The 24338-nt window shown below is 36.2% G+C and overlaps 1 protein-coding gene across 1 annotated transcript in view; it reads left to right on the top strand.

Moving 5' to 3' along the window:
* LOC150109980 (Na(+)/citrate cotransporter-like) overlaps positions 1-11009 on the top strand; it is a 65714-nt gene extending 54705 nt beyond the window's left edge. Inside the window, exons 11-13 of the mRNA XM_090416221.1 lie at positions 108-269; positions 1017-1154; positions 9358-11009. Of these exons, the coding sequence (XP_090272347.1) occupies positions 108-269; positions 1017-1154; positions 9358-9489 (432 nt within the window). The 3' untranslated portion in view covers positions 9490-11009. The remainder of the gene's footprint in view (positions 1-107; positions 270-1016; positions 1155-9357) is intronic.
* Positions 11010-24338: the final 13329 nt, after the last annotated feature.

The following is a 24338-nucleotide window of genomic DNA, read 5'->3' as shown; positions in this document are numbered from 1 at the left end:
TTTATTAATCGTATTTCAGAGAGACAATACATCTCATTAATGGAAATGATTCTTTCTAAAAGCTGTGTTAGTGCATAATAACTATTCCATTTATTGTTTGTTTGCAGGAGTCTAAACTAACAGACTGGATTACTGTGCAGCTGGAAGGATTGCAAGTTTTGTCAAAAGACGCAATTGCTGTTATTTTATGCCTCATCACTGCAGTGTTGACAGAAATAATCAGTAATATGTCCATGGCCACGATTATGCTGCCCGTCGTTACCACCATGGTAAGTTTCGAATGTCAGTTTGAATTCTCTAGATTTTTATTTTTCTGATTTCTTTAGTTTATATATTTACTGATAAGTAATAGTTACGGAGTCTCCTCACTTTTTATGTTTTGATACCATTTAGTTGAAACGATCTGGGTTCAAATCCTGCCTGTGACTCAAAGAATCTTTATAGAGAATTTTTAGCTCGAGGTGAAAAGCTTCCTCCTGGAAACTCGGCCTCTAAAACAGACACATCCGCTAGAAGAACATACACATAGTTGACAGCCATAATATACAGATCGGATTATACACCCTATCAGTGCATTATTTCAAAGAAAGAAATGGTTTCAAAGAAGCCAAGTTACTGGGACCTGCAAGCGATCGAACCTAAAAGCCAAGGGAAAATGGAAATTGTAACAGTCATAACTATAGATGCATAATTGACATAATCTGATACCGCCCATGCAGGAACCCCGAAGATTTTGATGAGGGATTAAATGTCATAAATAAACTGAAAGAGGCCTTTGACATTTTAGTGCATTTCGCAGAAGAAAATGAAGTTTAAATGTTATTTATATAAATTATTTATAAATTCCATCTCTACCTCTCTTTCTGGGGGAATGCGCAAATACCGAAGTTAGGGAGTCGAGAAGAATGGAAAATAAGATTTTTACATTCTCAGATATTAAATCGATCACAGTGATAAAGCTTCATTGTATTAACATAATGCGCATATAAACTGGAGCTTTGTTTTCTTTTATTCAGGCTCTTGCTTTGAAGATTAATCCTATACTTTTCATGATGCCTGTTACGATCGCCAGCAGTTTCGCTTTCATGCTTCCCGTAGGCAATCCATCGAACGCCATTGTATTTGACAGCGATGATATGGTGACCATGGACATGGTGAGCAATTTTTGGTATAAAGTTAATTTTTATACGTAATTTCAGTAGTTCTTCGCATTCAGGACCGCATAAAATCTATTTGACTTTACTCTTTACTTATATATATATATCTGTCGTTGGAAAATTCCACGGTTTATGCATCGAGTATTTTCTACCGTTTCCCTTAAATAAGTTTCGTTATGAATAACCATAAATTGCTGGGACCTGAACATTATATATACTGTATATTGAAACTAATGGTGTATATTGGTCCAAAGCTAGGACTTATTGAATCGGGTAAGGTTAGCTGATAGTACAATGCCTGAACTTTCGAATTATCGTAGCCTTTATATCACGTTGCTGGGAATACGTATCGAAATTTCTGAGACTGGCAACCACGAGACTTTCTTTTTGTCCTGTTTCTAAAGCCAGGATTTGAATATTCTTTGCCAGTTGAATACTTCGGCCAAGTTTCTAACCGTAATTATTTCTAAAAAAAAGCTCTCTCTCTCTCTCTCTCTCTCTCTCTATATATATATATATATATATATATATATATTTTTTTTTTTTTTTTTTTTTATTTACTTGGAAAATGGAGCAAAACCAAAACCATATATATATATATACAGAGAGAGAGAGCAAAATACGTCCCGGTGTACCCTATGTCTGTAGAGTTGAGTTCTCAAGGCCGGTTTGCCTGCTTTGCGGGATGAAAACTCCCATGATAAACTTTGGAAAAAACCCTACTGTCCACGTCCAGGATCGGCTAATTTGGCTATGGCTGAGGAAGATCCTTCAGCTACTCACGTGACCGACGATATATATATATATATATAGAATCCTCAAGGGCTCACTCTAGTGAGCACGGGCATGGCGAACCCGAGGCACCTGAAGCTGGGCCACGCCTTACTTTATGTAATATACATCTGTTATATTATCTGTAGACTGGTCCATACTCTTCTTTCCCTCTGTATTTCTTTTCACCTTGCTCCTTCCCCCAATGCTATTAGCGTATTCGAGGGCTAGGGGTGATTCTGTCCTATTTACCTATTTTTTTATCTCATGCACCTGCCCACCTCCAGTTAAAAATGGTGAAGACAAATCAGAACTCTATACCGCATCGGTCGTCCCGCGGGTTACCAAGGACCGCACTGGATGTTAGGCTTCCTGGGCAGCCAGTGACAAATGGACTACAGGAGCAAGATCCACAGAACTCGAAAGTATTTACTAGGAAAAAGTGGAGCATGGCTGAAAATAGACAAGTCATGCAGTGCTTCTACAGTTCAAACCCATCAGTTAGGGGGATTTCAGAAACGAATGTTCCAACTTTGGCTTGAACGACACTCAAATTCTGAAATTTCATTCGAAAGGCTGATGCAGCAACGCAGCTTCATTATCAAGAGCAAGGTATTTAGTGAACTTGAGCTGGAAGCACTGAAACCTCAAGCTGTAAAAGGAGACCGTACTGACCCTGGAGTGACCAAGAATGTGAACGGAGAAGAACTAGATTCCAACGTGCAGAATGCTAAAAATATACAAATAGTTGAAAGGAAGCAATCAAATAAGGAACAAGAACTCGCAAGAAAAATTATCGAGCAAATGAACAGCAACCAGGAACGAGTTAGGCTCCCACTATTGAGACAAGTACCTCAACAAAAACTAAAGGAACTCCTACAAGAGGCGAATAAAGCTGCAAGGGACATTCCTACTAGAACTATTGAGCAAACGAATCAACTTATGTACTCAATAGCCTACGTCGTAACATCTGAATTAGGATATAAAACTAATGAACCCTAAAGCTGTAAGGTTCAGGAACCAAAATGGAAGCATCGACTGGAGAATAAAATTCTTAAACTCAGAGTAGACGTGAGCAATTTGAAAACAACCTTAAGGAAAAGAAGCTGAAAAACACAAAAATCCGAAATAACCTCTTAAAGAGATATAATACTGGAACACGACCTATTGATGAAGTATTAGAGGAAGTAAAACAAAAAATAGTTGCAGTTGCAGCTAAAATAAGAAGATACAGTGTACGCATTGAACAGTACAAGCAAAATTCGATGTTTCGTGCAAATCAGCACCAGTTTTACAAGAAAATTGATTGCTGCAGGAATGATAACCTTAAAGAAAACATAAACATAAATACTAGAGACAAAGACAATACACTAAAGTTTTGGAAAAATGTATGGGACAACCCTAAGAGGCACAATAACAAGGAAAAATGGATTGAACAAATTACAAATGAATCTCAAGAACGAAAAATGGACCAACTGAAAATAATAACTGAAATGGTTCAAAAGCAAGCTAAAAAAATAAAAAATTGGTCAATACCCGGGAAGGAGGAACAACATGGCTACTGGTTGAAATATCTATCAGGCTTACATGAAAGACTTGCAACCAATTTTATGATGTTTTACAAGGAAAAAGCAAAGAAGAATGGTTCACAGCAGGGAAAACGTTTTTGATCATAAAGGATAAAGAAAAAGGTCCAAACCCAGAAAACTTCCGACTAATAACCTGCCTGCCAACAACTATAAACTACTCACAGGCATACTAGCTGATAAAATATACAGCTATCTTAAAGCAAATTCTCTTCTCCCAATTGAACAAAAAGGTAACAACAAAAATTCAAGAGGCACAAAAGACCAATTGTTGATTGATAAAATGATTCTTAAAAATTGCAAACGTAGAAACCCAACCTTCATATGGCTTGGATAGATTATAAAAAAGCGTTTGATTCGATGCCTCATAGTTGGATTTTAAAATGCACAGAACTATTCGGTATTAGCGAAAACGTCCAAAAATATTTGCAATCCAGTATGAAAAACTGGAAAACAACGTTGGTTATAAATAGAGAAGAAATTGGGGAGGTAAACATAAAAAGGGGCATCTTTCAAGGAGACTCATTATCTCTTCTATTGTTTATTTTGTCATTGATCCCCTTAACTAGAATTTTAAATAAAACTGCTCATGGTTATCAAAGTGCGCAAAAGAGTGTAAAGATATCTCACCTTTTATACATGGACGATCTGAAGTTGTATGCAAAATCAAACAATGAACTCGGATCGTTGCTTAACACTGTGCACATATTCAGTCAAGTTATATCAATGGATTTTGGCTTAGACAAACGTGCAATTGCTGGAATAGCAAGAGGAAAGGTTGAAGATACGAACGAAATCGAGCTGCTCAATGGTGAAATAATCAAGGCAATAAAATTCGAAGACAGCTACAAATATTTGGGAATTTTAGAAGCTTCACAAATTCTGCACAAGATCAAAGAAAGAATTAGAGCAGAATACATAAGACGATTAAGAAAACTCCTTAAGTCAATGCTTAATGCTGGAAATTTGATAAAAGCAATTAATACCTGGGCCATACCTGTTCTGAGATATTCAGCAGGCATTTTTGAATGGACCCAGCTAGAGATGGAAGATTTAGATCGAAAAACTCGAAAATTAATGACAATGCACCATGCCCTCAATCCTCGCAGAGACATTGATAGGCTGTATCTATCACGCAAAAAAGGAGGTAGAGGATTTTTACAAGTGAAGCAAGTTATTGAAGAAGAAAAACGAAATTTAAATGATTATCTGCAGCAAACAACGGAAAAATTTCTAATTCAGGTAAGGAAAGAGGGTTCATTTAAACATATGGAGACAAAATTGGAATACAAAACCAACCAAGTAAAAGTGAGAACTGAAAGATGGAAAAAATAAGGCATTGCATGGAAAATACCTTCACAGCATAGAGAACAGCGCTGACAGAAACTTTACCTGGCAATGGTTGAGAAATGGAGCACTAAAGAAGAAACAGAATCGGTAATTTTTGCAGCACAAGAACAGGCCATTAAAACCAAGGTTATGAAGGCAAAAATACAAAATATTCAAGAAGACAGTAAATGTAGATTGTGCAAAGAAAAGGAAGAAACGGTAGACCACATTATAAGTGGATGCAGCAAAATCGCACAAATTGAGTACCATAAAAGGCATGATAACGTAGCTAAGATAATACACTGGCATTTATGTAAAAAGTATGGGTTTGAAGTATCTAAAGGCTATTGGAAGCATAAAGTTCACCAGAAAGTGGTTAAGAATGAAAAAGCTAAAATGCTCTGGGATTTCAAAATCCAGACTGACAAAAGCTTGGAATGTAACACACCCGATATGACAGTGGTTGAAAAAAGTGAAAACAAGGGTGTTAAGTTTATTGAAATATCAGTACCAGGAGATAGTCGGATTGACAACAAAGAATATGAAAAAATTACAAAATATCGCGATTTGCAAATCGAAGTTGCACGAATCTGGCAAAAGAACACGAAAGTTGTTCCCATAATAATAGGTGCTTTAGGCACCATCCCTAAAACATTGAAGAAACATCTAGAAGCACTCGAGTTAGATGGATTAAAAATTGGGTAGCTACAAAAGGCCGCTTTGTTCGGCACAGCTTTCATTTTCAGAAAGTATTTCCACAACTGCTAGGCCCTTGGATAGGGCTCGAATTAGTGGAATATAACGGGCCTTTTCTTAACACTCAGGAAGCAAATCAAGCTTGGATGAATATTATATATATATATATATATATATATATATATATATATATATATATATATATATATATATATATATATATATATATATATATATATATATAAATGTAGAAAGTATTTTACCTTGGGTATAATAAATGTTAATGATACCAAGCTATTTTAAACCTGGTTTTACTCCATTTCCCAAGTAAGCAAACAGACAAACAAGTCAAGTTTGCGCTGCAAGTGTTGCAAGTCTTGCATATCCTGCACGTAGTGCAAGACCAAGGCAACTCATGGTAAAAGTAGAATAAGCTCACATCACTAATCTTAATATTTACCGTTAATGCAAAGCACATCGCCTGGAGGAGATGTATGATGTTTTGTATTAAAGGCAAGGGGGCCACTACGGTCTAGGTAGTGACATACAAAACGTCATACATCTCCTCCTGGAGATGTGTTTTGTATTAAGGGTAAATATTAAGATTAGTGATCAGAGCCTATTCTTCTTTTACCGTGAGTTGCCTTGGTCTTGCACTACGTGTAGGATCAGCTAGACTTGCAACACTTGCAGGCGCAAACTTGAATTGTTTGTCTGTTTGCTTACTTGGGAAATGGAGTAAAACCAGGTTTAAAATAGCTTGGTATCATTAACATTTATTATACCCAAGGTAAAATACTTTCTACACACACACACACACACACACACACACACACACACACACACACACACACACACACACACACACACACACACACACACACACACACACACACACACACACACAGATATATATATATAAATATATATATATATACAGAGAGAAAGAGAGAGAGAGAGCTTTTTTTTAGAAATATATATATATATATATATGTAGAAAGTATTTTACCTTGGGTATAATAAATGTTAAGAATACCAAGCAATTTTTAAACCTGGTTTTACTCCATTTCCCAAGTAAGCAAATAGACAAATAAGTCAAGTTTGCGCCTGCAAGTGATGCAAGTCTAGCTGATCCTACACAAGACCAAGGCAACTCGGTAAAGGTGGTATGAGCTCTGATCACTAATCTTTATATTTACTCTTAATGCCAAAACACATCTCCAAGAAGGAGATGCATGATGTTTTGTATTAAAGGCAACAGGCCACTACCCAGACCGGTTTCGACCTTTATTGAGGTCTCATCAGTGGGAGCTAGGCTAGAAATACCAAGATTTAGTAATACAGAGCTCATAAGTATTTTACCAGAACAAGTTGCCATAAGGTGTTTTAACCTTATTAAATAAAAATCTCTGGGGTATATATATATATATATATATATATATATATATATATATATATATATATATATAGAGAGAGAGAGAGAGAGAGAGAGAGAGAAAAGAAAATGTACCTCATCAGCTTCCTTAAATCTGATGACACTTCACATCAGCCATGGGACTTCTCGATACTCATGAATTTACTATAACAGTTTTACAGGGTATGTTTATTTATTTATTTATTCTCATTTGGTTCCCCCTCTTTTTCTCCCGTCCCCGTTTTGGGGGAGATGAGCCCTCCTAATTAAGTACTTTTTATATGGTGACTGACGCTCTTATCCCAGACTCATTGATAATTTCTGTACTTCTTTCGTCTGCTACAAGCCAACTGTTTCATCTCATACTACACTTCCTTTTATTGTTCCTGAATTAGCAATGTATTTCCATGTGTAAACATTTATTCATTTAAATCTGTTAACATCGAATTAAGATATTTAGAATATTAAGAAGTGCTTACCGTGGCAGGTATTTGTTAATATCTGGGCAGGTTCCATCTAAATCAGTGCGTCTCTGGAGCGAAATGTGTGACCACATCAAAAGTCCTTACTATGAGTAGTAAGAGGGGTCTAACTGGACCAAAAATCTTAAAATCTCCCAAGTACAATAATCTATAATCTGCATTGGAGAGAAAAAATAAAGTTTCAAAATGAAGTTTAAAACGATTATTTCTAAGTTTCATTACGAACTGGGAAATGAGCTTCAATTGAAATAATTTCGTCAAGTTCATTAAACGAACACCCTCAGAAATATTTCACACAGTTGTTTGTCTGATGTTGTAGCTTAAAATGACATTTTAGGCCATAAAGCGCATTGGTATTTTAAAACCGAGTCTTAAACAGCGTCTTTATTATCGCAGTGCAAGTCATTTATATTATGTTTGAAGAACTGAAAGAAGAAATAATCTTTACGAGGATTTAGAAATGTGTGTGTGGGGGGGGGGATGGAATCTCCCAATCTTATTTTTCGATTTGGAAAATAACACGTCTCTTTTCACAAAGATATCGGTTTCTTCATTTATCGTATCGAGCTACACTGATTCTTCATAGCATGGGATTTATGTGTATAATGAATCCATTATACACATAAATCCCACATCTGTGTATATCTGAGGTATATTATTTCACAGGTGCCTCCATCCACTGAGAAGGCTCTTCGCGAGAGACACAAACCTTCCACACAATATCTATCATACCTCTCATTGAGAGACAAAGCACTTAAAACCGACTCTGGTAACTCATTAACCGCTCCTTAAGCGAAAAAATCTAGTTCTCACACTCTTACTCAATTTCAAGAGATGACGACTTGATCTGTTTCCTCTAGTCTAGTGTTGAAAAATTTCCTCTGGATCATTCCTATAAAACTCTTTTAGTAACTAAGATGTTTCTACCATATCCCTCTCTTTCCGTCTACGAAACAATTTTTTACAAACCACAAACCTGCAATCTATCAACATTGGGAGCTCTCAGAGGATCCAGAGGCACCAATTGCTGACCATATTGGTGCTTCTGGATCCTCTCTACCACTTCTTCATTCCTGAGAAAAATATGTTGAGTTTCTACACTCACTGCATATCAGTTCCGTAGATGATGGTTGAAGTCAAACCGTTTTCTTACATCAGCAATTCAGCATCATAGCAGGCTGCCAAGTGATGTGTCACTATCAGCCATTTTGTCAGAGAAGCTTGAGGATGTTTAACACGCATGTGCTGAATGCGTGTTTCATTGTATGTCAGATTAATATCGCAGTCATCATATACAGTATTCCCAATGTATTGGGCGTACTTTAGTACTAGCTCCATATAGTATGCACACGAGAACAGAAGTCGTACCACGTTACATTGATTAGCGAAATGCTTTTGTCAAGAAAAGTGGAGGCACATGTAAATTGTCGATGAGTAATCTTATCATTGACAAGCGAAATGTTTAATGTTGGCTACCTCGAAACTTAATCAAGAAATACATATATCTCGATAGATGTGGAGATGACATGGTTTTCGTTGGCCGGAAGCAGGGTGGGTGTACACCAATTTTCCAAAGTTAGGACTACAACCGTTGCACCTCCTCCCTTTTGGGAATGAAAGGCATTAGAAGATATATTGTATTTATTTATACGTTCAGAATGAAAGAGAGGTATTAACTGTTAAAATAATAGCACTGGAACTCAATTGAGAAAGAGAGAGAGAGAGAGAGAGAGAAAGAATGATTAATTCTGACCGCAAATTACACTGAAAAAACTTTAAAGAGATTTTTCCTAAAGTTGACTCTCTGTGGAAGTCTCTATTTTTGTTCTTATTAACAATGGTTTGTTTTGTTTGTATTTGAAATACTATACTTGTTAAATGCATTTTAATAACTAAAATAATTTATTCTTTAAAACTTTCAGGCCAAACCTGGACTTTTAGTGAAGATAGCGTGCTGTGCTGTGGAGCTGTTAATGATCAACAGTCTTGGAAAAGTTGTCTTCACTCTGGATACCTTTCCAGAATGGGCAAACAGCACCATTAAAGGATTATAGTATATGTGGTGCGAAAACTAGTGTGAATGACACCATAAGTGAAAATGCTGAAAAATGAGAACATAAAGAATAAACGTGATTGAGGATAAATTATATTCGGAAATGGAGAGATGAGGACTACTAGTCCCTGATTCTAATCATTTATAAGGCACTCATCACAGTATATTTAATAACTTCCAAGTTCTTAATGAAATAAAAAAATCCACTTTTAGTATACGAAAGCGATATTTTTTACAAATGTATACGATTTTACAGTTGCTGCTATATTCCTGTGACCAACTTCTCTCTCTACCTCGGATATAGCATGTAGATGTATGTATCACAATGAACAGAATCATCCAAGAATGAAATATTGACTTTTAATTTCAAGAATACACTTTAACTGCCAAGTGAATAACTTATACACTACTGGATTTGTTTTTCAAACAGTATTTAATATAAAGATATGTATATGTAATTGCTATATGAATTTATGTTTTGTATAAATGTTTTTTGTTTTATAACACTAACAAATCGGAAGATTTTCTTATGCTCCTAATAATGGTGACAGAAATGTGATGAAAAATACTTTTAATAATCATGAAAGTTACTATATTTTCTTAATTATCGTAAATTCGTAAAAATGTTTTAACTAAATGATTACTGTAAAATTAATTATTTTTTTATCTTCTGTTATCGATTCAAAAAATTGAAATATTTATTGTATTTATTTAGAAAATTGCAATGCAGCGATATGTGATATCGAAGTAGTTGCTTATCTCCATCTAGTGAGAATATTCAACACTATACCAAATACCATGAATCTTGTTATTTATCAAATTCTATATTTTTAAAGGTATTTTTTATTTAACTCTTATGAAAGAAAAGCTTACATTCTTGTTACACTTAATTTTAGTTTTTAATGAGTTGTATTTTTAATATGTAAATATCGAATACATGTATTCATTCGGAAATTACTAGGACCAAATAAGTTTGCCATTTTACGGTTTTGTAAAATAGCAAGAAATTCACTCGCCATAAACCCCGACCTAATAATTATACATTACACAATAATTCATCTACGAAAACAAAACTTGACAAACAAATACTCCAGTAAATGCAGAAATAATAAGTTACATATTTTGAAAGGGATTCCCACCGCCTGGAGACCATCGTACATAACGATATACATTTGTGTCCTCATATAAGTGAATTACAAAAGCAAAATTCATCAGCAAAGTAATAATATTTTTACAAATATATTTTGAACAAATATTTTTAACTGAAAAAAAAAACATCGTTTTTTTTATAAGAAAAAAGTTCTGTCTAAATTTATCCCTCCCTGTGATAAAATATATTTTTCCAGCTCTCCGTTCTCTAAAAGAATAACCTCACTTAAGGATGACTTCAAGAAGTAGAGAGAAAAAAAAGACTGTAAATTTCTTTTGAAATAGATGTGATTTTTTTTCTTTTATTCCTCGATGGTGTTTTGCTGTGTACTATATTCGTTTACGAAATAAAGAAAATATATGTTATACGTATATTGACTTTTAGATCATCAGGTGGTACGCTTTTATGGAATTTTTATAAAGAAATACAGTTTTCAAATTCTGTATAATATTTTTTACTTATTATGGAAAATAGCTAGAACTTGTAGAAAAACCCATTTTTCATAAATAAAGACATATGTTTTATTTTTATGTAAGTGAATCACATGCAAGAAAGGTTTGCTAAGCTATAACACATTTACTACCGTAGTCAGGAAAAATATTGGATAAACTGGATATTCTTTCTTTCTTTTTTTTCTTAAACTTGGTACTGTTTCAAGAGACTTCAGGCCAATAAGAAGCGGGGCAGTAGTTTTATACCCACGAAAACAGTCGACAACTTAGACATTTTCAAATATTAATATCAATGTAATGAATGTTGGTGAGCCTCCGTAGCTCAATCAGTATAGACCAGTGTTTCCCAACCTTTTTTGATGGCGCAGACCTCCTGTAGCGAATGTTAATATGTCGCGGACCCCCTGTAGCGAATGTTAATTCACCGCGGTCCCCATAATATCCAAAATGGAATTTTTTTATATTTTACATATCATAAACTTGAAGTAATAAATTACAATTTGACAACACTAAATGTGTCATTTATGATAATGCAATACTGTTATAAATGGAGATATTCGGAAGAATATGAACATATCAATTAGGCCAGGTGTGAACAACAGGTGTAAGCAACACGATAAGATAAAGTCTAATGAAAATAAACTATCCCACTGATTCCATTTGATTTACTCGCGGACCACAGTTTGGGAAACACTGGTATTGACAAAGCCCTTTTGTCGGAAAGACCTGGGTTCGATTCCCGTCAGTGACGAGAGGAGCCTTTATCTGGTCTCTTTTGACTGAAGATGAGTTTGTCGGTCTCATAGGTCTCATTTGAGTGACGGAAAACCCGAAAACTTGGGTTTTTCGTCCCTCAAAAAAAAAAGACAAACTGACCAGTAGAACACACGGAATTTACAGACAAGAATACATAGAGGCATAGGGATAACCACCTAATCTTCGTATTACGGTTCCAAGGATACTTGGAAGGCTATGGGCAGTTAAGTGACTGTTAAAGCCACTAATGGATGGAATGGAATGGAATGAATGTTGGTAAATGTCTTTAGTTGGTATACTGTTTTCAAACACATAGATTGGTGAGCGATAGGCTATTCTGCAGAGAACGATTCTAACACGCTGATTAGGCGTTGACACTATCTATTCTGCAAACAGGTAAATTATTAACAGAATACTAGCCTCTTTGTAACTCGGAGAGGTTTGAACTTGAATGTACGTTCCTAGAAGTATCAAAAACTTTCCATGAATGCTGACTCAAGTAAATTCAAATACATTAACTATTTATCACAATTTCTTCTGTCTCTTCATCCTCGAACAGTTTGATAAAAATTTATTCACAACACTTTCATTCAATTAAGAATAGATTGAATAAGAATATTCAAACAGTCTTGAAAAGTATCCAAGAATTTTTGATTCATTTTCTAAAATTTCTTATTTATTTATTTATTTTGGTTTCTGTTATACTATTCTTTATTGTATTTATCTTGTATATACAGTTGAATTTTATTGTAACGAGCACGAAAATAATAAGATCACACGTGTAATGTGAAACAAGCCATAACGATTTTACCTGACGCATATTTTCAAACAATTGTTCACTTTTATAAAACGTTTAACACCATCACGATGTGCAAGACGTCGAATAGCTAGTTTGCTAATTCCCTGAATATTATCTGGAAGAACTTTACGATGACGTTTAGCACCTCTTTTTCTAAGACCTTTCCCCCCTTTACCACGATCTGACATTGTAAGTAGATTGTCGCAACGTACCTGCAAACAACAGAATGCTGCTGGCAAGCGAAGTGAAAAAACGCAGAACGCAGAAGAACATTACCGTTGTTTGGTACCTAGAAAGCAATGAAGGAAAAAAATTATGAGCTTTTAGCTGGCCCTGTGAGAGCAGAAGGGTTACATATCTTCACTTGATATTAAAATGGCTTTAGGTCTTTTATGATTGCTGAGGTCTTTTTCATTGTAGTTTGCAGCTTGCTGTACCCGTTGGTTAAGGTGTGTAGTAGTCTTTGAAAAGAACTTTACTGCTACAGAGCATAAAATGAGGAGTTATATAAAAGGATATTTGTGTTCCGGTGAATCTGAACATTTCTGACCAACCATGGGGCATTTAGCATCATTCGTAAACATTTGTTTTGTACTCGTTGTAATTTAAGTATATCATCATTAGAAGTATGGCTCCAAGCTGGGGAGGCATATGTAATTATAGGACCAATCACCATCTGGTAGAGCAGCAGTTTGTTTCTTGTGTTTAATTTGCTGTGTCTATTAATCGAGACTTTAAGTTGGGCGATTGATTTAGATACTTGGCACATATGTTCCTAATATGGCTGTTGTAGGCATAATCTTTTGTCTAGTAGTAGTATTCCGAGGTATTTGGCTTTAGAATGCCAAGGAATTTTGGTAATAAACAGAACGGCATCCCCTTTGGGAGATGCTAATCTTTTAGTGAAGAGTATTGCTATACTTTTCTGAGAGTTTACTTGCATTCTCCAATCCGAAAACCATTCTTCTAGTTTCAAAATGCTATCTTGAAGTTTTTTGGTTACAAGGTGTGGATGAAGTGTGGATGATGAGGTGTGGATGTAGATGTCATGGCTAAAACTGCCATGTTATCTGCATAAAGGGCCATAATGGATGAGAAGGGGTTATGTGGGATATCTGCCATGTAGATAGAGAATAGAATCGGGGCCAATAAGTATCCTTGTAGAAATCCAGCAAAAACTCAACTTTGGGTTCAGACTGCATCATTTCTCTTGACTTGCATCTTTCTATTCGTGAGATATCGTCGGTCGACTGAGCAATTCAGATATAGGCTTTTTATGTCCGCTTCCTGCTCTGCAGATGAAGTTGGTCTTTCCATCTTAGTCTTGGACGTCCACGGTCTCTTCTTCCTGTAGGTTTATATTTATATCCTAGCTAGTTTGGGAATCCTATTGTTTTTCATCCTTTCTATGTGGTGTAGACAATTTTGCTGATATTCTTTTATTTCTTGTACGATGTTCTTTGTATCTAATTGTTCTATTATTTCTCTGTTTTTCTTTTTATCTAATCTAGAGTCCCATGAGAGGTCTTAGAAACTTCACCTGTGCTGCTTCCAATCTTTGTCTGTTTCTTTGTTTTAGCATCCAGGTTTCAATTCCAAATTTGAGAGATGGTTTAGAGGTCATATTATGTAATCTTAATTGAGTTTATTTTGTAATTTGTTTTCCAAAATTTCTTTTAATTATGCCATTCATTCTGTTGTAAATTTGTAGTCTTGCTTCCAATTGTGAATCAGTATTGTATTGAGAGATTATATTTCCTAAGTATTTGAAACTTGTTCTATTATTTTATTGTTGAGCATAATTTTGCATTTTGAATGGTCTTTCTATACATTGTCATGGCTTTTATTTTTGTTTCAGATATTTTCATTTTAAATATATTTGCTATTTCATTTAGGTTAGTTGCAATTTGGGGTTTATCTTCTGAATTTGAAATTAGTACTTGATCATCTGTATAAAGTATTATATTTAGCTGTTTATTATTTGTTAGTTTAATTCCATCTTGGACAGTTGTTTTCCATTCTTTCAGGATTCTGTTTATATAAATGTTTAATAGGATTGAATATAACCCGCAACCTTGTCTTACTTCTTTGTTTATAGTTATAGATTCTGATAATGTTCTACCTGAAAATTTGATGCACATTTTTCTATATTTTTCTGTATATTTCTCTGTATAGACGTTTTATTGCTTTAATTAATTTAGGAGGTATTTTATCGTTTTGTAATATTTTCCAGAGCAGATTTCTGTTCAAGTTACCATATGCCTTTTCGTAGTCAATAAATCGAAGAAAAGTGGACAGGTTAAATTCTTTTCTTTTTTTTTCTGTGATCTGTTGCATTATGAAAGAGGCATCTGTGCATCCTCTCCCTCTTCTAAAACCACATTGTTCTTCTAAATAATTTTGTGTATGTTTAATTGGTCTGTTCTTTAAAATATTCGCATATAGTTTAGATGCTGTTATTAAGAGAGTAATGCCTCTGTAATTTCCACATTTGTCCTTGGAACCTTTTTTGTGAATATTTATTACTACTTCAGTTTCGCATTCTTTTGGGAGCTTTTGATATTTCCTGATATTATTGAAGATTTTAAGTAGGTTTTCTTTTAAGCTATTATTTGCATATTTAAAGAGGTCAACACTTATTCCATCCAGGCCGGAGCTTTTTCTGTTTCTTGAGTTTTTTAATTTTTTTTCTAATTCTTCCATTATTATTTCTTCTGTACTTTCCTATATAAATTAATATCTTCAATTTTGTGAATTTTGTGATTGTTTTGTATTTCTTGTTTTTCATTCCACAATATTTTATAGTGTTCTATTCAATCATCTTTAGAAATTAGATCATTTTTTAATTGGTCACTTTCTGCTGTTTGTAATTGCCTGAAAATTTTATACCCTATTCTTTGTGGTCCAGTGATATCTTGCTCTAATGATTTAACATATTTACTCCAATCCTCTCTGCGTATAACTCTTGGAAAGCTTTCTGACTTCAGCCCGTAATTTCTTATATTGTATATAGTCAGCAGTGTTTTTATTTTTCAGATAGATTTTAAAAGTCTATTTTTTTCTTTCGATTGATTCCTTTAAGTCATCATTTCAAGTTCTGAGCCTTTTTTTTGTTTTTCCTTGATTTGTATCCTAAACTTTCTTCTGCTGCTTTTAGTATATTTCCTTTATATTTTCCCAGTCGGTTTTAATATTGTTTGTGGTTGGTTTTATTTTATCTCTTATTCTGCTTTTATATAAGTTTCTAATACTCTCCTGTACTAGGAGGTGAATTTTAAATTGTTTATTAGATGTTGGTTCGTTATCTTTTTTCCTTTTGAAGTATGTGGTTCTTTTTATGAATTCAAATCTGCTTTCAACTAACATGGGATCACTATCAATTTAGCTCCCTCTTAAAATCCTTGTATCCATTATATTATTATTTACTTTGTTGTTAATAATAATGTAATATATTATTGATTTTGTTCCCATGTGTACTTATGTATATTTTTATGCCTGAAGAAAGTACTGCTGATTTTAGATTGTTAAATATTCAGAAGTCACTTAATAAAATTCCATTTTTATTGATTACCGATTCTCCATCTGATCCTATTATTGGGTTACTTCCCACTCTAGCGTTGAAATTTCCCATCAAGATTGTTGCTTCATGTTTATCTGTTTCATTAATACATTCCTGAAGGTTTCCATAAAATTCTTCGTCTCTTCCTCTTTTCCATCTACTGGTGCATAAATTCTGAAAATATCGAATGTTTGATTCATAATTTTCACTCTAACTTTGATTATTCTGCCTGATACCCAAGTATAATCTAACGTTTTGTTTTTTCATTTTTTATTCATCCGAATTGCAACCCCAGATGAAGCTTATTTTTTTTCCAGAACTCTAGAGATGATTATAACATAATCTTCCAGAATTTGAGAGCCCTTCTTTTCCTTTTTAGTCATATCACTGTTTCTACTTTTAGGTCCTCTGTTCAGCTCACCAATTTTGTGTGTGATTCCAAGGAAATTCCAAGTAGCTCTTTTTAATTTTTTAAAGTTAAGTCTCTGTCCATTAACCGGGTCATTCCGTTTAAATCCATCCTATTTTTCATCTTCAGAGCTTTGCATGTAATTTGAAATTTTACCCGGATAGGCTACAAACTTTTCGCAGGGTGAGGTCGGTGGTGGGACTGCCATCTTAAGGCCTCCGAACCTGCCTTTTGGTAGGAAAAGCTGCTTTTGGGATGGAAAATGTTTTTTCGATCCCAAAAGGATCGAACAAAAGATGGAAAAAACATAGTATAATAGTTCAAATTAAGTCGATATTGAATACCACATTATTTCTTAGCCGAATAAGAAACTCAAAGATAGAAAATCTATATAAGAGTTTCATGCCGAATACAGAAACTATAAAGGTTCGGCGAGTCCAAGCATAAGCCAACAGGCAGTGCAAGCTAGGGAAACTCGTAGTAAAGGTGGAGCAAGCTCCAATCATTCTCCTTAGTATTTTCCCATAAATGTAAAACACATCTCCTAAGAGATGTATGCTGTTATACATTATGGGAGAAGGTCACTACCCAGACCGGTTGCGACCTTTATCGAGGTCTCATCAGTGAGTACCTAGACCCAGATGTAAATACTAAGGCTGCACTGATGAAGTTACTCTCTTACTATACGAGTTGAAACTTTTGTCTCAGTTATTGAAGAGGTGCACCATTTAATTTACTGAGATAAAGAGCCAAAAGGCTTCTCTTCGGCGATGCAAAATTACCTGTTGGCTTATGCTTGGACTCGCCGAACCTTTATAGTTTCTGTATTCGGCATAAAACTCTTAGATAGATTTTCCATCTTTGAGTTTCTTATTCGGCAAGAAATAATGTGATATTCAATATCCACTAAATTTCAATAATTTTGTGTCGCCGAAGTGAAGCCTTTTGGCTCTTTATCTCAGTAATTTAAATGGTGCACCTCTTGCCAACTTGTATAGTAAGAGAGTAACTTCATCACTGCAACCATAGTATTTACATCTAGGTCTACCTACTCACTGATGAGACCCCAATGATGGTTGAATCCGGTGTGGGATTGGCTTTTAGAGGCTCCGCCTCGGGGTAGGTTTTTGCCTGTCTCTGAGTGGGGCTACCGCTGAGATTATGGCTCTGCTTGGTGGTGTGTGTGTGTGGGGGGGGTGAGCCTGCAACTGGGTAGAGCCAATGCTGAGAAGTTCTCGGTGACGGAGTGAGCCTGTCACTGAGTGGAACAACACGGAGATGGACGATCTTTCGGGAACGCCTAATTTTTAGAACCCGATTCACGTATAAAAAAGGGTTGAAACCGGTGCGGGAATGATTTGGCTCTGAGAGGGTCCGCTTGGAGGTAGGTTTTGCCTGTCTTTGAGTGGGGCCACCGCTGAAATTATGGCTCTACTTGGTGGTGGGGGTGAGCCTGCCACTGGGTGGAACAACGCCTAGATGGACGATCTTTCGGGATCGCCTAATTTTTAGAGTCCGCTTCACCTATACATAGGTCGAAACCGGTGCGTGGCAGATCTGGCTCTGAGAGGCTCCTCTTGGAGGTAGGCTTTTGCCTGTCTGTGAGTGGGACCACCGCTGAGATTATGGTTCTGCTTGGTGGCAGAGTAGTTCTTCTGGGTGATGGGGTGTGCCTGTCAATGAGTCGAACAACGCTGATTTGGGCGATCTTTCGGGATAGTCTTATTTTTAGAGCCCGCTTCACCTATATAAAGTTCGAAACCGGTCTGGAAAGTGACCTTCTACCATAATATATAATAGCATACATCTTTTAATAGATGTGTTTTACATTTATGGGAAAATACTGGCTGTGATTGGATCTTGCACCACCTTTACTACGAGTTGCTCCAGCTTTCACTACCTGTTGGCTTATGCTTGGACTCGCCGAACCTTTATAATTTCTATATTCGGCAGAAACTCTTAGATTTTCTATCTTTGAGTTTCTTATTCAGCTAAAACATAATGTGGTATTCAATAACCACATAACTTGAATAATTTTGCATCGCCGAAGTGAAGCCTTCTGGCTCTTTATCTCAATAGTATAATAGGAATGATTCCCCCCTCCCAGCCCTCCACTACTCTAATAGCAGTGGGGGAAAGGAGCCAGAGGAACAACAAGAAAGAAAAAAAAAAGATTAGGGGCCGGTCTACAGATAATATACAGATGTATATTACATGAAGTAACGCACGGTCCAGCATCAGGTACCTCGTGTTTGCCGCTTCCGTACTCACTAAAGTGAGCCCTTGAGGGATTTGTGAGATATAATTTGATTAATTGTATCAGCTTCAATGGTAAGTTGTAGATGATAAGTTTATAGAGCAGTCCGTAGTGCCAAATTTTGTCAAAATCCTTTGCCATGTTAATGAATACAGCATCAGTGTGTTGTTTTCAATTGAATCCCGTGGTGGCGTGTTTCATCAGCCTATGGATTTGTTGGATGGTGCTATGATTTCGATGAAAGCCAAATTTTTCTTGTGGAATAATGTTTAGATTGCCTACTGAATCTTGGAATCTGGAGAGGATGAATTTTCCAGCAATTTTTCCTAAATTTGATAGCAATGGGGTGATAATTTTGAGTTGGATGTGAATCTATTCCTGACTTTTAAACTGGGACAATGTTAGCAATTTCCCAAGAGGGAGGAAAATATTGCATTATGAGGAGTGAATTTATAATGTTAGGAAGATGTACAATAGCTTGCTGGGTAATACTTTGATAACTTTGTTTGTATTGCCATCAGGACCTGGAAGGTTTGTATTCTTGAGCTGCTTGTGGATTCCCTAAATTTCCGCTGCTGAGATAGGGAATGATTGAGAGAGTTATTGGCAATTTGTTTTGGTGTGCGTCTAACTTAGCGATGAACCTTATATACGAGGGTGGTGTGAAAAGTTCTCGGCCTAACAACGAAAAACAATTTATAATTTCAAAATTATTTTTATTTTTCCACATAATCTCCTTAAGACGAATACATTTTTCCAGCGATGGTCCAGCGCCATTATCCCATCCCTGTAGTGGTTCTCAGTAAGATCTGCAAAATACCCTTCCACAGCTGCAATCATCTCTTGATTCAAAGAAAAACGCGGAGCAGCGAGGAAGAATTTTAATTTTGGAAAGAGACAGAAGTCAGAGGGAGCCAAATTTGGATGTTGCAACAATTCATAGTGCAGATCCCTTAATTTTACCATTGCCAAAACACCTTTGTGAACATGTGCAATGTTCTGATGAAAGACGTTTTTCTTCTTCTGCAAACCCGGTCTTTTCACAGGGATTTTTTCGCTTACTCTGGTTAAGAGATCGGAATAATATTCCCCTATTATTCTTTTACCCTTTTCAAGATAATTAATAAACAAAGTGCCTTTAGCATCCCAAAACACCGATGCCATGACCTTTCCTGCTGATGGAACCGACTTTCTCTTCTTTAGCCCATAAACTTTTATGAACTTCGAATGAATTTTTTTGGGCGTTAAACCTTCTTTTACAAAGAATTTTATAACCTCACGATACTCAATTTTATCCATTTCAAAGGATACAGACAACACATTTGCTTCAGACAGTTGTATAAAACAAACTATTTGATAGAATCACGTGCAATTTCAAATGGATGCTTATGACAGATGTACCAACTTAGAAAAAAAATCTTGCCAATAGCCAACTATGGTCGAGGCCGAGAACCTTTCAGACTGCCCTCGTAACTTATATGAGGGACTGAATTGCTTGTTTCAAATTCCTTGTTATAGCGTCTGCTTTTTCAGTGTGCACTGGATCCTGATTTGATTGGATAGGGGAAAAACATTTACTTTGTTTCTGAGATTTATTAAGAGCTTCCAAATGGAATGATCTGCAGGGGTAACAGATGATAACCTATTTTCCCATTGTGGATTTCTGCGATTTTTGGGAGCATCTCTAACAGCTATTCAGTTTGTTAAAGATTTTTTGTCTTGGGGAGCGCAGGGTTATGATATATTTCCCTTGCTTTGTTTTTCTCTCTTATTAAATTCATGACATCTTCTGAAGACGATTGGGCTTGAGGGCAGCTGCAGTATTGGTGACTGCTGATAGAGCTTTATTGATTTGGTTTGTGAGATATTTTATTGCTATATCAACTTCTTCCTTTGATCTTATACAGGGACCAGGGCCAATGTATTCAGGAAGAACTTTAGATATTTTTTTCCCTAAGCTCTATAAGAGTGTGTGTGTGGGGGGGGGGGGGAACAGTTGTTCTTGTTTTCCTAGATGAAGGAAAATAGGATTATGGTCTGACGATAGTTCGTTTAATTTTCTGAGGCTGTATTGATATTGAATAGTCTGTAAAATTGCGCCATTAGGACTGTAATGAGTCGGCTCGGTGGGACCTGTCACAACAGCGAAGTTAAATCCTGTGTAACTGAAAATGATGCGGCCGTTCTTATTGGTCAATTTGGCATTTGAAGATGGATTTGGAATTCAGATCCCCAGCGAGCGATGATAATGGACTCCCTAACGCCAAGAATGGCATCCAAATAAGAAAATAGCAAAGTTCTTGTCGGTGAGTTGTAGGCAGCATAATTTTAAATTTACCAGCTGTGTTGGTGTGAACTTCAATGTCTGCGAACTCCAGATTAGTTTCTGATAGATGTTGGAATTGATGGGTTTCATTTATTAAAATAATATCTGGGTGATATCTCTGTGAGAATTCTTGGAATTCTAAGATCTTGCTAGTTAGGCTGTTGGCATTCCAAGCTAACATCCACGGCGAATCCGGGAGATGTCTATTTCTGATCATGTAGTGAGTGCTGTTAGAATATAATGTGTTTCTTGAAGGAATCTTTTTGTAGAATTTAGTGATGGGTTGGATTTAGTAAAATCTTGAAGCATGTTAGTAAGAGAAGCTGTAATGATTGCAGCCAGGTTCGGATGCGATTGTGATTGGTCTTAATCCTGGTGCGTTACCTTCAACGGGCAAGCCACGTCGGCATAGGTTCTGTCCTGGCGGTAGTTTTCCACTCTGTTTACTTCTACCTGATCAAGTGGAGATTCTACTTTCTTTTGTTGAGTGTCGTGATGTTGGGGAAACTCTAATTCCGTTACCTGAATGTGAGGCTGACGGATGTACTGACCATGTTTTTACTGTCCCTGTCCTTTGGGTAGCAGATGTATCCCTATAATTGGCCGGATGAGGGCCACTGCAGTCGGTACATTTGGCAGGGGTCGTTTTAGGCTTGGTGCAGGTGTTTGTGAGGTGGCTTTTATCACATTTCAGACACTTATAGTCCGCCTTGCACAGTCTTTAAGCATACCCATATTTTTGACATCTATGGCACTGACCCGATGAAGCTGCTTTTCATAGAGGTTCAAGTGTGATCTTGAATCCACTGATCGATGTCGGATCATATATGTTTTGCAGAAGTTCTGAATCTCCACAAGAACTAGTGGCATCAGACTTTTGTCAACACGTAACATTCTGCTGACCTTTACTGGTGGAAGTCCATGGTAGCAGAGACCTGCTGCTATGTCCTCAGTGTTATCTTCTGTCACACCTCGGAGCACACCCTTCAAATTTCTCTCAGAGCTGAGAGAGAATATATGATATTGGATATACGGAGCATAAATGGTTTTAGTTAAGTGACGAAAATCACCCACTGTTGCGGACTGAATTTTGATGCCCTCATTGAGTTTACATACTCAATGTAAACTTCTCCCCCCCTCGTCTCCCTCATGATTGCTACCGGAGTCACCCACTTGTTCTTCTCCCATAGGATTATCGGCGGCACCTTCTCTTTAGGAGAACTAGAAGGATCATCATTAAGGATGTCATCCTTGCATATTTCTTCGGGTCTGCGCTTCTTGCCCGCGTGAACTTCCTTGAAATCTGTTGTGGGTGGGGAAACCACCAAATTAATCTTTTCGTCCTCTGGTCCTATGTCTTCTCCTTCACTACTTGTCATGGAATATAGGTTTTAGAAAAACCAGGCCATTCCTTATCAAATCTTTCTAAGAGCTTTTTAAGTAGCTCAAAAGCAAGTTTCTTGTGAAGACTTTGGATTAATTATCGGTATCTCGATTATTCATTCTAAATGACTTAACCTGTGTATCTGCTAATACTTCTTCCAGATAGTCAACATTCTAATATCACAATTTATAAGAAGAAAAAAAAACATAATTCAGTGTTTCATCATAATCCAACTTACTGCCAGAAGTGTTCTTTCCCACTATCATTGAAGTGACAAATACGAAAATGGAACATTTCTGATTCAGAGGGTGAAGCTTACTGCTTTTTATACTCCCCGCTCTCTGATACCTGGAAAACAATGATGAGAAAAAATTATGAGCATTTAGCTCGCTGATTGAGGGCGGGGGGGGGGTTACAAAGCATTATTGAATATTAAAATAGCTTTAGGTCTTTTATGCTTGTAGAGTTGTTTTTCATTGTAGTTTGCAGCTTCTTATACCAGTTCCTTAGAGTGTATAGTCGTTTTCAAGAACTTTGCTGCTGGACAGTCTAAGAATGAGGAGGTACATGGAATATTTGTGTCCCTATGACTAAACATTTCCGACGAACGATGGAGCATTTAGTATCATTCGTAAACATTTGTTTTGAGCTCATTGCAATTTAAGAATATTAACATTGGAGTTATAGCTCCAAGCTGGACAGGCATATGTTGTTATAGAACGAACCACTATCTGGTAGAGTAACAGTTGGTTTCTCGTGTTTTTAATTTGACGTGTCTATTAATCAAGGGGTAGAGATGGGCGATGGCCTTATATACTTTTGCACACATGTCCTAATACTGTTGGTGAAGCTTAATCGTTTATCTAGCAGTACTGCAAGATATTTGGTTTTTACTTGCCATGGAAGTTTGGTATTAAACAAAACGATGTCCATCTATACACTTCAGTAGAAGATTAGCATCGTCAATCTTCTACTGAACTGTATAGATGTAATTCTCTGTGGGTTAACTTCCAAACTCCAGTCACAAAAAATGTTCTAGTTATAGAATATAATCCTGAAGTTTTTGGTGACATGGTGTGAATGAAGTGATCTACCTAATACAGCTATGTCATCTGCGTCAAGGGTAATAATGGATGACATGGGATATGCGGAATATCTACCATGCAGATTGAAAATAGAATCGGGTTCTGGTATTTAGCTTGCTGTTCTTTTTATTAGAGGGTAAAGTTGTGCGATGGCTTTAGATGACTTAGTGCACGAGGCTTTAGATGACTTATTGCACGAGGCTTTGATGTGTGAGTTGAAGGTTAATCTTTTGTCCAGTATTACCCCAAGAGATTTTGTTTCTGCTTGCCAAGGAATTTGGGTGTTGAATAGGTAAAGTTCCCCTTTGGAGATACAAATCTTCTGGTGAAAAGCATCGCAATACGCTTTTGGGGATTCATTTGTAATCTCCATTTAGATCATCATTGTTCAAGTTTTAGTAGATTTTCTAGCAGCCTTTGGTGAAGAGATCTGGTTGTAGAGATCTGGCCAGTAAAGCAGTGCCATCCGTATATATCGAGAATAAGATCAGTGCCAGTAGGGACCCTTGTGGAACTCCTGCTGAGATCTATCGCTGATTTGAAAATTTTACGTTTATTTTGATTTGTGTGTGTCCACCTTACTAATTCATACTGGAGGTATGAATTAGTAAGGTGGACTATTCTTAATGGTATGCCTGTTGAGATTAGTTAATGTAGTAATCCGAAGTGCCAT

This window comes from Typopeltis vanoorti, chromosome 1 (assembly GCF_054136105.1).
Source record: "Typopeltis vanoorti isolate ZY-2024b chromosome 1, IOZ_Tvanoo_1.0, whole genome shotgun sequence".
NCBI classification, from domain to species: domain Eukaryota; kingdom Metazoa; phylum Arthropoda; class Arachnida; order Uropygi; family Thelyphonidae; genus Typopeltis; species Typopeltis vanoorti.
The sequence above is the reverse complement of the archived record's forward strand: the minus strand, read 5'-3'. Positions and strand labels throughout refer to the sequence as shown.